The sequence below is a fragment of the Enoplosus armatus genome, chromosome 2 (genome assembly GCF_043641665.1).
Source record: "Enoplosus armatus isolate fEnoArm2 chromosome 2, fEnoArm2.hap1, whole genome shotgun sequence".
NCBI lineage: Eukaryota > Metazoa > Chordata > Actinopteri > Centrarchiformes > Enoplosidae > Enoplosus > Enoplosus armatus.
This window is the reverse complement of record NC_092181.1, coordinates 24,034,705-24,046,749: the sequence shown is the minus strand read 5'-3', so window position 1 is coordinate 24,046,749 and position 12,045 is coordinate 24,034,705. Positions and strand designations below refer to the sequence as shown.

General features: G+C 41.1%; 2 protein-coding genes across 2 annotated transcripts; one reads left to right on the top strand and one right to left on the bottom strand.

Moving 5' to 3' along the window:
* The first annotated feature begins 2,672 nt into the window (after positions 1-2,672).
* LOC139297972 (vascular cell adhesion protein 1-like) lies at positions 2,673-4,836 on the top strand. Its single transcript, XM_070920789.1, has 5 exons — positions 2,673-2,754; positions 2,909-3,047; positions 3,134-3,469; positions 3,684-3,914; positions 4,220-4,836. The coding sequence occupies exons 1-5, from the start codon at positions 2,719-2,721 to the stop codon at positions 4,288-4,290; spliced, it is 813 nt and encodes a 270-aa protein (XP_070776890.1). The 5' UTR covers positions 2,673-2,718; the 3' UTR covers positions 4,291-4,836.
* Positions 4,837-6,186: 1,350 nt separating this feature from the next.
* LOC139297900 (ubinuclein-1-like) lies at positions 6,187-11,375 on the bottom strand. The gene is given in 13 exon segments (XM_070920713.1): positions 6,187-6,796; positions 6,953-7,003; positions 7,090-7,233; positions 7,315-7,437; positions 7,814-7,932; positions 8,039-8,168; positions 8,325-8,417; positions 8,527-9,081; positions 9,200-9,291; positions 9,519-9,653; positions 10,070-10,168; positions 10,342-10,446; positions 11,148-11,375. Coding segments are annotated over 13 exon segments (2,484 nt in total).
* Positions 11,376-12,045: the final 670 nt, after the last annotated feature.

Genomic DNA, 12,045 nt, shown 5'->3' with positions numbered 1-12,045 from the left:
GCCCATGGTGGGTTTCAGAGGCCAAAGCAAAGGAATCGCCTGATCATCAGCTTCAGACACACAAAAGCAGAGCACACACACAAAAAAAGCAAATACATTCACACCCACATTCCCATAAATACCTGAAGTAGCCTGTGTTTCCTCAGAAGCCTCCGGCCGTGTAACAGTCAGCATCACACAGCCAGTAACTGGTGTTTGAGAGAGACGTCGTATCAGCAGCCAATATTTTGAGAGAAGGAAACTGACGAAGGATGTGCGCATCTAGAGGGCCAATCACACTTCTGCTGTTTTGCCTGATCGGCTCAGGTGAGTGAAATGACAGCTCGATGAATGGTAGGCAGGTACAATGAGACGAAACACGACAAGCAAATCTGCTCGGAGTGGAAACAGTCATGGGTAGAGCAGATGACGCAGACTGGTAATTTAAAATAGAACTTTTTTTGGCTTGCGATCCCTCACAGTAAGTTCTGCCATGAGGGATGTCCTCGTGAGCCCTCGTCACAGGTTGTGAAGGTCATTGTGGTGTGAGCAGTTCAACCAAAGAGGGAGTTTTACTTCTCTTCCTTGATATTAGCAAGGACTTATGGTTTATGGGCAGAGGATGTTGTAGAGTTTGTAAAGCCCTCCGTTGAATTTTTTTCACTGTCTGATATCATCTCCCGATCCCTCACATTTATTTAGAGACCCTGTGGAGGGGGGGGGGGGGATACATCACTATGAGGGCATTTAATCAGTGGTGCATGCAAAGTATGTGTGCGTCGTAATTGGTGAATGACAACACATGCAGTGTTGCAAAGTAACTAAGTACATTTACAGTACTTAAGTACAATTTTGAGGTATTTGTACTTTACTTGAGTATTTCCATCTTATGCCACCTCAAATGCTACTAAGTATCATACTTTTTACTCCATTTACAGACAGCTTGTTACTCATTTCTTTGCAGATTCAAAGAAATTCAAACTAAATATATCATCTCATAAAATTTAAAGCATTGTTAATCTACATAAAGTAGGTAAAACGTTGCTCTAGCTCAACCAGCTACAGCATTAAAATGCTGGTTGCATGTTAATGCATTAATACTTGATATAATCCAAAAATATAATACATCGTAAACCTGAAATAGACGTGAAAGGATCCATTCTGCCTAAGTAGTACTTTTATTTTGCTACTAATACTTCCATACACTGTGAATTAAGTTTTTTACACTGATATTGTTACTTTAATCTAAGTAAAGGATCTGAATACTTCTTCCATCGCTGAATACTAATGAATCATGAAAAAATAGATTAATTTTGATTTTTGACAATATTTAGGCCCATGGCTGAGACTGTCGGTGTACGGGCAACCTAACGGTCGTCTTATTTCACTCATTTTGCTGAGTGGCATGTTGGAAACAACTACAAAACACTCACACACACACACACCAGTGAGCTACTGTGAGTGAGATCATCTGATAGGCAGGAGAACAACCACAGGATTCAGTGGAACAATGGTCATAGAAAAGAGGAGCGAGTTCTTTGACTTGGGCAGGGTGTCCTTCCTTCCTCAAAGGAACACACTGGGTGTATTCAGTGCGCTACGAAACAATGGTTCACAATAGATCAGCTAAAAAGAGTATTATTTCACGAGATGGCAAAATTCAATTGACCCTTGCCTGCATTATGTAAAGACAGGGGAAAATGACTCATAAGTTCATACAGCTTACAGCAGAAATGTAAACAAATGAAGAGATATACTTTCTTTTCTGTAATTGGATTTAATATATACCGCTAATACATATACAGGTCAGCTCCAATGGGGCAAGTCCTTAAATCTTGTATTTTATATTCAGTGTTTATACTTTAGAAGATTAAAGAGAATAAAATGTTTTAATCGTTAAATGTTGTGTATTCTTTGAGCGTCTATTCTGAGCATTACTGTTGTGAAACTTCTCTAATCCACAATGATTTGGATGGAGCCTTTAAGGTATATTTATTTATGTGTTTACATATTCAAGTGACTTATTGCCTTTCTCCCTCTCCCACTCCCTGACCACTCCTGTGACCTCAGCTACCTCATCCCCTGTTTCCATTTACACACCTGCCCCACCTCTTCCATCGCAAATTTCACCTCCCTTTCCAACAATCCTCCCATCTCTACCTTCTCGTTCTCTCAGCATCCCGCCCCCCGTACCTCCCTTCATTAGCAGCTCTGGAGAGTCAACAGAAAAGGGCCGCTGCCCTCTGATGGTGTCACCCTCCACTGTGGTGGTCAGGTATGGGAGGAACAGCTGGTGATTATTTCAGGGCGGTGCGGCAGCTCACTGATTAAAGGGTCTGCTCGATTTGATAATAACATTCTCTCATGTGTCTTCCTTGTGACTGAGTGAAGTGTAGAAACATGAGATGACAGAGTGTGTACCAAAGTAATGAGACATATTATAAAAGTGCTTGGTAGAAAGTGTTTTGAAGTTGCAGACATGTTACCCTGAGAGCACTGGACTCCCGACACAGGGACACAGCCCCTTTTTATGCAGTCGATGACTAAAAGTCAAGCAAAAACAAAAAACGCTTGGACTAGCAGCTACTTTGAACGGATCCCCCCCTTTATTCTTTCTGTTACCGCTGACCTGTTTTTGTTAAGCAAACTTCTTCCATGTTTCTGTGTAAACTAATTGTGTGTAAACTCTTCTGCCACAGGTTTGGGGATCCAGTCACAGCCAACTGCTCCGTTCAAAGGATGGGTTTCTTCCCTCTCGGTTGGGAAGTAACACTGGTAGGGGAATCACTGCTCTTTGATATATGACCTGAAAACCTTAAAGTTATTCTTTAAGCTAATAACTAATAAACTAGTACCACCCAGATAACATTCAATCATAGTCACCATTTAAACAGAATCTTAATAGCTTTGTGACTTTTTGCAACTCTAGGCGGCTCCTGAAGCCACTATGAATCGTTTTCTGGTCTGGAGTGTGGACAGCATGACTGAGTGGAGCATCAAGGCCATGTGCTATGCACTATCTGATCAAGGCGGCCAGTGTCACATTAATCTCCCTCTGATAGTCTACAGTGAGTTCATAATTTTGTCTTTCTGACATGTTAGAAAATGCATCAAGCCTGTTCTGTGTGGTTTATCTGTTGATCTGTGTCCACAGAGCCTCCAGATAATGTGTCCATCAGCTTTATAAATCACACCGGGCCGATGTTTGAGGGTCATCAGTACACTCTGCAGTGTACGGTTCAGGATGTGGCTCCTGTTGAAAACCTCATTGTGACCTTCTACAGAGGACAGACAGCACTGGGTCAACTGCAGTCCAACAACAACAACACTGAGAAGACACCAGTGACTGAGATCTTCACTTTAAACATCACCCCCAGTAAAGAAGACGATGGAGTCCAGTATTGGTGTGAAGCCAAGCTAGAACTGGGACCTGAAGGACCTCGGCAACCTCCAGCGGTGATGTCTCAAAACCTCACCGCCACTGTCCTCTGTGAGTAAACACTTTTTAAAACACGTTTAAAGAACTTCCCTCCTGGTTTTCCCCCTCTCTACGTCTCTGGGTGTCTTTACAGTTTTAAGATCTCTCTATCCTCTTTTCAATATCCCACTTCCTCTCCCCCATTTCTTTATGTTTAACATACCAACCTTGCTTTTCTATAAACTGTCTTTTCCTCTCCCTCACTCTGACTTCTCTTTTCTCTCAGTTGGTCCACAGCTTGTTTGTCCTACAAAGCTAAAGGTGAGAGAGGGAGAGAGCCTCAGCTGTGAGGTGAGAGGAAACCCTCAACCATTAGTCACCTGGTACAGAGACGGACAGGTGATTGCCCTGCCCACTCACTCGAGCAGGAAGAATGCTGGGAAATACACAGTCTTGGCAAAAGGACTTCTTGGACAGAAAAACTTTACAATAGAGGTGGAGATCCTCGATGGCAGTGGTAGGTTTCTGTTATCTGCATTATTACAGAATTAATGTTGTTGCATTTCCACACTGAATTTCAAACAAAAAGAAATCAGTGCAAGCATGAGAACCTGGCAGCTAGTTTTTATGTTGATATGTTCTAATTAACAATGTTTAAATGTGCCATTGTTATGAGTCTTCCTGAGAAATGTCGTTTTGTTCTACTATTATAAGATCTTGCATGATCAAAAGGGGATTGGGGTCAAGAATTAAGTCAAAAGTTTAAAGTCATACTTGATTGGTGGAATAATTCATAATTAATTTGTCTCTTCCTCTTTCTAGGAACTGCAAACAGCTGTAATAGACATTTCCTCTTGGCTGTCTTGCTCATTCAGATGATTAACTGGCTGTAAAACCTCCTAAAATAACTCAACGTGGTCTGATTCTTCTTTCCATGCTGTCTGGATGAACTGCTCCTGCTGTGAGAAATGTTCGTCAGGGAAGACTCGTTGATTTGTGTCTCTCCAGTTTTTTTTTGTATCTTCATTTTCAAGACCCCAATGGGGTTTCATTAGAAGCAGATGAAGTTCTCTTTTTGAGAGCTTCTGCCCAGGTACATGTTCTTATGTTATTAAACTGAAATGTCCATGTAATCTGCACAAAATGTACATTTAATATCTTCCAGACTGAAAGCTGCTAGAAAGAAATTCACATTATAGTCTTATACAATTTAATAATCAACAATCAAATGTCTGTGACAGTGGTATGCTTTCTCCCTTGCCTGTTTCTTTTAAGAGGATGTTTATGAACTGTCTGAACCCTTTGCCAAACAATGTTACAGCGTCTTTCCTGTGTACATGTGTGCAATTTTCTGTAGCATGGTGTCTACACTTTTAACATTGCAAAGCATCAGGCCTTCCGTCATTAAGGTTATGTTCTGTCTGCTGTACATTAAAATGCTGAAAACAAAACCTTGTGTCCCACAGCAGTACTTTGCTTTAGGCTCACATTTACAAAATATAACCAAAGTGAAGGCAATTCAAGGTCAATCACTGATACAATGTCAAACATGTGTGGCAACAAATTTGATTATAAAACATGTTGAAACTGGTCAAAAGTGAAACCACAACATCCTTGACTTATTATAGCAGGTAGTGCTTCAGTAATAGAGAATAAAAGGTGGACAAATCTCAGTGACAGCGATGTGTGTGACCAAGTCTTTAAACGTTTTGTTTGAAAATGCAGTCAGGCCACTTTCAATAAATTTACCCTTTTGAGTGTGGATCAATACTAAAACTTCAGTTGCTGCACTTCACGTTAAGACAATTAAGCTAAAACAAACGGCTACATGACATGTAAGCTCTTTATTATTTATTAATTCAAAGAAATCAACATACATTTCAAATACAAGTCAGTTAAAGGTTCATTATCACAGGTGATTCTTTGAGTAGAGGTCAAGTTTCTCACAAGGTTTACATCAGAAACAGATCAGGGGTGGGGTGTCAGATCACTCATCTGCTCAATGGTAAAAGTGCCTCTTCTCCTTTCAGGGGTCAAAACCACTAACTAGTATTACTCCTTATAGTTTCTTCCCATCTCAAATGACACACTCATTCAAACACAAGTAACGATGGCAGAAAGCACATGACAACACATCTTGTGGCTATAGACATAAAGTCAGATTGCTATTAGTTTATTAACTTTTGCTGGGTAGCTCATTACCACTGCTGATTTTGGTATTTTTATTTTGGTATCGTAAATCTTCTGTTGGTTAGAATCCCATCAATCATCATCATCATCATCATCATGTGTCCTTCTCCAAGCAAACTGCTCCGATCTGGAAAGACAAACGCATACGAGATGTATCTGTCCAACTGACAAAATGTCACTGAACATCATGCAGCTGTGAAGCAAATCATTAGAATCTACAAGGCATCTTTCAGTACTTGATATTATATATTAGTGTATTAGGACAACATGAGGTCACCAAATGTGGAGGATTAAATTCCGTTTTTCACAGCTGAAATAAAATAATGTGAAACTACAAAATCTACAAAACAAAACAGTTTGCTTGCTTTGGTTGTTGAGGGTCTAACAAGTATATGCTGGTTGCTGTTGCATTATGGGAAATGCAGGTTTTTGCTTGATCCATAGTAGTGACTAAAAAAATGCTGCTTGGATTGATTCATTTTTTAATCCCAATTTTATAGAAGTGCAATACTAAATCATTGGAGTAAATAACTATAAAAAAGGTCACCCAAAGTTTTAAAAATAAATAAAACTTACTGTGTGTAAATCTGCATTGGGAATTATTGTATAGTAATGTCAGCCTCATCTGCGATGATCTGCACCTGGCCAGCATCCATGTGCCTGGCGAAGTCTCCGACCTGCAGCAGCTGGGGCAAAACAATCTGACACACCCCACTCATTGGGAAACCGACTGGGCTGGAGTGAGGAGGCGGAGGAGGAAGAGGAGGACTTTTGGTGTCCATCCCAAAGCTCCACTGCTGAACTGAACGTTTGTATTTTGCAACAGCTGCTGCTAGGAGCTCCTGGGAAACCGAGAGAGGTTGCTCCCGAGCCAGCGCTTGATCGGCAAGAAGATCCAGAAGTGAATGAGTTATAGCAGATGTGGCGTTGACCGGAGCTTCGTCTGACTCCGCAGGTGTAGAGGATCCAGCATCCGCTGCCACCCCTTCTCCTATTTTACCCTCCACCTTTTTCAAGGCATCAGCTTCCATCCTCACAGCACCAAGTGACATAGAATTGGAGATATTTGAGCCTTCAATAAAGACATCGTCTGCGTCTTGGGGGGGTCCTTTCAGCGGTGGAGATCCTTGGAGAACGCTGCAGCCATCTGACGTAGTGGGAGGAGCACTGATAGATGGCTGCTTCTTCTCAGACTTGGCCCTCTTTACTCTGAGTGCACATGTGAGACATCCAGCGAATTTGTAATTCGACTCTTTACAGCAAAAAAAAATATTTGGAGCTTTTAACTGCATCCAGAAATCTACAAATTAATGCCAATAAAAAGACAAAATTATAGATTATAGTTCAGCTCTTTATTGTACTCACGGTAATGACGTAAAGAGACTTAACATTTTCCTGCTCTCCCTTATCAGCACCCTGAAACAATAAATGTCTACATGTACAATCTGGTAAAAAAAAAAATCAGGTTTTTATGACTGAAGGTGTGAATTTGCATCACATACCTAGATTGCATCCACCCTTTTGGCCAAAGCGGTTTGACCTCATTGTCCAACAAGGTCTTAAGGTACTCCTCTATCTCCTGGCTCCCTTTCCTTTCCTTTTTATATCTTTCCATTTTCACCCTCAACACATGACTCAAGCACTCCCTGTATGAGAGAGAAAGTGATTATGTGAGAGGGAAGTATGAGACCATTTCAAGTGTTGTAGTGATCTTTATTTTATCTGACCTGATCTCCTGGTTCCATTTGAACAACTTCTTAGGACCTCCTCTTTTACCTCCTTTCTCCTCCACATTGTCTTCTGAGCCAACATCCACCTTCTGTTTGCCTTCTTTGTCCTCCTCTGTTGCCCTGATATGGACATAAGCAGAGTTCAAGATGGGACAGAAAAAAAAAATGCATTACCAGTGAACCCAAACCGTACTCAGAAAAAAGGAATACATGTACTGCATCTAGTTATGTCTACAGCCATCTTTAGATATTAGCTGTTTAGAAAGGTTTGTTCATACAACTTTTACGTCTTGTACGATACAAGGCAAACAAATAACATTTTCATGCCATCCCATAACTTCTGATATTTTGGTCAAATTACATTTTTCTAATTTTCATTGTTTTTAATTTTAAGTAATTCAACTAATAAATAACCACAAGTAATCCAACTGTAAGTAAGTTAAAACCAGTAATCTTTTTCAAGTAATTTCCTTCGAACATACACTGATGAACTCACTTTGAAGTCTTGACATATGCTTGGCAGTTTTCATGGAAACTTGCAATCTGCTCGGGCATAGCTTTGCCGATGGCCGCCTTAAGTTTGTGCATGGGATCCTCCACATCGGATGGTTCCTCCTGGTCAGTGTCAAATTCAAGAAGAGAGTCACATGCAAATACAAAACTTCAACAACCCATATTACCTGTAATAAGAAGACAACCCCAACATTAAAAACACACTCACCATGTGTGTGAGTAACAGTTTCTTTACACGTTTGAGGAGCGTCTCTCTGCTGCAGGGCAGGAAAGATGACAGGTGTGTGTACACCTTGGAGCGCAACTGGCCACCTTGTTCCCGACACTGCAGCTCAATACTGGACAAAGACACAGTGAGAGAGCTGCACTGCTTTTTATAAGTGTAATCTGCATTTTACAGTTTAAATGGGTTTAAAAAAAAAGGATTCCAGTGTGCGCCTGGCTTGAGACAATAGTAGACAAAATGCAGCAAAGTGTTATGTTATGTCACTCACTCAAGCAGGATTGAGTTGATTTCTGGAGTGAAGAACTTGAGTTTTGACTCCCCCTCTGAGGTCTTGGCAGCCTGAAAAATGAGTGTACGTCACCTGTGCATCCATCATGCACCTGTCCATTTACAATTGATGCCATTGATAAGTGTTAAATCTGTCAATACATTCACACAGAGACATCTTCCCTTCAGCATACACAAATAACAAAATTGAACTTACCACCATGAGTTTCCGAATGCTGTCTTCCAGTCCTGGGGGAAGTCCCTCTGGCAGCGGGACACACTGGAGCTGGATTTGTTCTGAATGAGGCTTCAGCTGCATGTTAGTCTTTGTATTTGGAGGTTGGGCTTGAGTGTGAGGAGTGTGACCAGACTGGGTCTGATCAACTGTTTTGGGTTGGAAAACCAATTTTGGTGACGAAGTCTCCTCACTGACGTCTAACAGTGAGTCCAAATCAATATCAAAATCCACTGCGTTGGCTGCTTGGATGAGAGCGTGGTCATTGGTTGATCCAATTAAACTGAGGAGAGGGTCGGTCAACCCGGAGCCTCCGCCCCCGGCTGCATCTGCAGGGCACAGAGGGATTTTGGGTGCACCCATGAAGGCAGCCGCCTTCTGATTCGCTTCCGTCATCTTCTGTCGTTCCTTCTCCTTCTCTCTTTGAAACTTTTTCAACATGCTGGTGACACTTAATGTGCCAACGGCCTTTTTCTTCTTTTTCTTCTTCATCGCGTCATTTGGTCCAACTTCAGACAAAGTGCTACAAGATAAACACACTACACTTAGGAGAGAATTATTTTTAAGAATCATTAACTCAAATGTTCTGGCATCAAACTGGCTCTAGAAACAAGAGGTAAAATTGCTTCGCTCAGCCTCACCTTGTCTTGAGACCCACACTGCTTTTCAGCTCTCCATCTTCTCTGCACGGCTTCTTCTTTGGCTTATCCTGGCCGCCATTGAGTTTACGTTTCTAGAAATGTACGTTTGAAGGTGTGATGTCCCATCAGATACGGTTCAGAAGTCTAATCATATCGAAAACTTTTTAGAGACATGAAACACTGGTGCAAAGAACAGCTTCGGCCTTCAATCACTCATGAAACAGCATTAAAGAATGTCTCCTTGTATTGAGATCTGTTCACTGAGATTGACTAAACATCCATTACAATACTTTGCATGCTTCTTAGATGCACTACTTACTTTCGAGGGCTCAAGCGTTTTCTCCTCTGCCGTGAGGTCCTCGGTGTCAGAAGCCTGGCGGAACTGCAGCACGCCCGAATTTACATAGAATCCACCAAATTTGGTTGTGAGGGAGGCGGGCACAAATTCATCGTACTACAGAGACCAGACAGAAGCAATATTATACTTTAATTAAGACAGAATTTATCAATGAGAAAAATATTCAAATAAGCCAAAGAAAAGGCTGACACAGATTGATGAGCTTCTAAATGTCAAAACTGGGAACAAATGTGAAGGGAAACAGATAAACACAGCGACCACATTTCTGAGTAGAGTAATGGAACATCATGTGTTTTGATTTTGAGACACAATGAATGGCTACTACAAGTAATGAGCCACTGCTCGAGCAGAGAAGATACATTTCCTAATAACTAAGTTAAAAACAAGGCCTAGGTACAGTACATCAAACTGTCTTTGCACAACACGACAGGTCTTCAAAGATGCCGATATAGGACATATACAGAAATATGAATTGATAACAATTCAAAATGTGTGACTTAATACTGACTCACAGCCTCAGAGTTATCAATGAAAGAATCCTCGTCATCATAACCGTAACCGATGTCAATCAAGTCCTGAATACGGTCCTTCTTTTTCTTAGGTTTGCCCCCCTGCAATGAGAGGAAGCAAAATATTGTTGCTGCATTTGCATGTTTGATTTTATTTAAAAGAGATAGACAATTTCAAAATGGTGGGGGGCACCAGTCTAATTAAAGGGACCCTTTAGTTAAATGAAGACTAATAATTCAGGTTCGAAAGAAAAAGAAAAAAAAACCCCACTCACATATTTTTCCTCCAGCTTCTTTGCAAGAGCAGCAGCCTCCTTGTTCTCTCTCATTTCTTCCTCCTCAAATCTGCTCAGTGGGACTTCCTCTTTTGTGTGTTTCATCTGAAACATGTAAAGCTTCGCATCAAATCATACATTTTACACAAAAATAAAAAATACACAGTTCTGTGTCCTGCAGTCACACATTTAGCTCGGTTTTAGCCTACGTGTAAGAGGTTCGTGAATTTCACTTTCTCATTCATTACCCTCCAGTGCCATCATGGGCTCACTGGGGCTGGAGCCCATCCCAGCATGCACTGTACACACTGCACAGCAAAACAGCATGGACAGGCTGTCAGTTTGTCTCAGGACTAATACAATACTTGAAAATATGAACTAAGGTAAATTTTGTAATAACGGGTGTTTGAAAAAACAACATTTAAAAACAGTCAAAAAAAAGTAAAGTCACCTCATCTTTTTAATTTCACTTATATAATTATATAACAAAGACAAATGTCAACTTTTGTCTTAAAATTTCTTATTATAAGTATTACTTTTTAATTATTATCAATCATTATCATGAGGTGACATGCACATAATGAGTGTGTAGGCCAGTCTTGACCCCTTTAAACATTTTTTTTTATATTAACAGGTTGTTTGTTTTGTTTTTTTTATGCTCTGTACAGTAGCTGCAAGATATTAAGATTGATATCTTGTGACCTAAAATAAACTCTTCAGGGTGAGGAAGGGATGTGTTTTGTGATTTTCCCACTACACTTGACTATTCAAACTATCAGTGAAGTCAGAATGAAATAAAGTCCCACCTTGCTGTCAGCGAGCTGAGTGTAGCTGAACTCTGGGAAGCTCCGGTCATCCGGCTCAAACAACGCGAGCACCAGCCGGACTGTGCCGGTGTCAGCGGGTCGGTCTGAGCGGTTTCCTTTCCCCTGCAGAACACCTGATGAAGACGTCTGGGCCGGGACCGGCTTGTCAGAGGATGAAGGTCCATCACAAGACAAAGTGGTCAACTGAACTCTCCGAGATTCAGCCATCACTACCGATTACACGCGCGGACTCTGTGGTCGGGCCTGAACGAGGCATGACGGGATCAATTAAGCAGAAATAGATGCAGGTGTGCACGTGCTCAGCGGTGCCACCTCTGCACTGACCGGAAGCCAATCCTCTTCACACACTGCTGAGTATTTGTTGTGAGAAAATCAGTGTTTATACCAGTTTGTTATTTTATCTTTATGTTGTTATCACATTAACAAAACCTTAAATAAGATTTACAGGTTACTTAAATTAAATATTTAGGCCTACCTGCCTACCTAACTCCCACTTAATAATGACAATTCAAATAAGAAAACATGTAACTAAACTAACTAACTAAAGGAGTGCAATTTTGAGCAAAAAAACGAGGTATAAAAATTAAAATTCACCGTTTTAAGGGGAACTTAAAACTTATTTCTTGGCGCAGGAACTTCCTGGAGTCTCTGCTGGTTGCCTGGCAACCGCTCAGAGCCAAGAGTAGTGGCCTACTCCGGAACACAACCCCGTAAAACAGTGAACTGTCGTTTTTACACCTCGGTTTATGTACGGAGTAAACAAACGAGATGTCTTAATTAAGGAGCTTTAGGTGTGCTGTTACCTTTGGACAGAGCCAAGCCAAGACAAGCGGCTTCCCTATGTTGCCAGTTTTTGTGCCAAGCTAAGCTAACCGGC

What these genes read in the sequence shown, in the direction of transcription:
- LOC139297972 (XM_070920789.1), top strand. Translation starts at nt 2,719, where the DNA reads ATGGGTTTCTTCCCTCTCGGTTGGGAAGTAACACTG. An exon ending in CCTCACCGCCACTGTCCTCT is followed by an intron (nt 3,470 to 3,683) that starts GTGAGTAAACAC and finishes CTTTTCTCTCAG; the next exon opens with TTGGTCCACAGCTTGTTTGT. An exon ending in GGAGATCCTCGATGGCAGTG is followed by an intron (nt 3,915 to 4,219) that starts GTAGGTTTCTGT and finishes TCCTCTTTCTAG; the next exon opens with GAACTGCAAACAGCTGTAAT.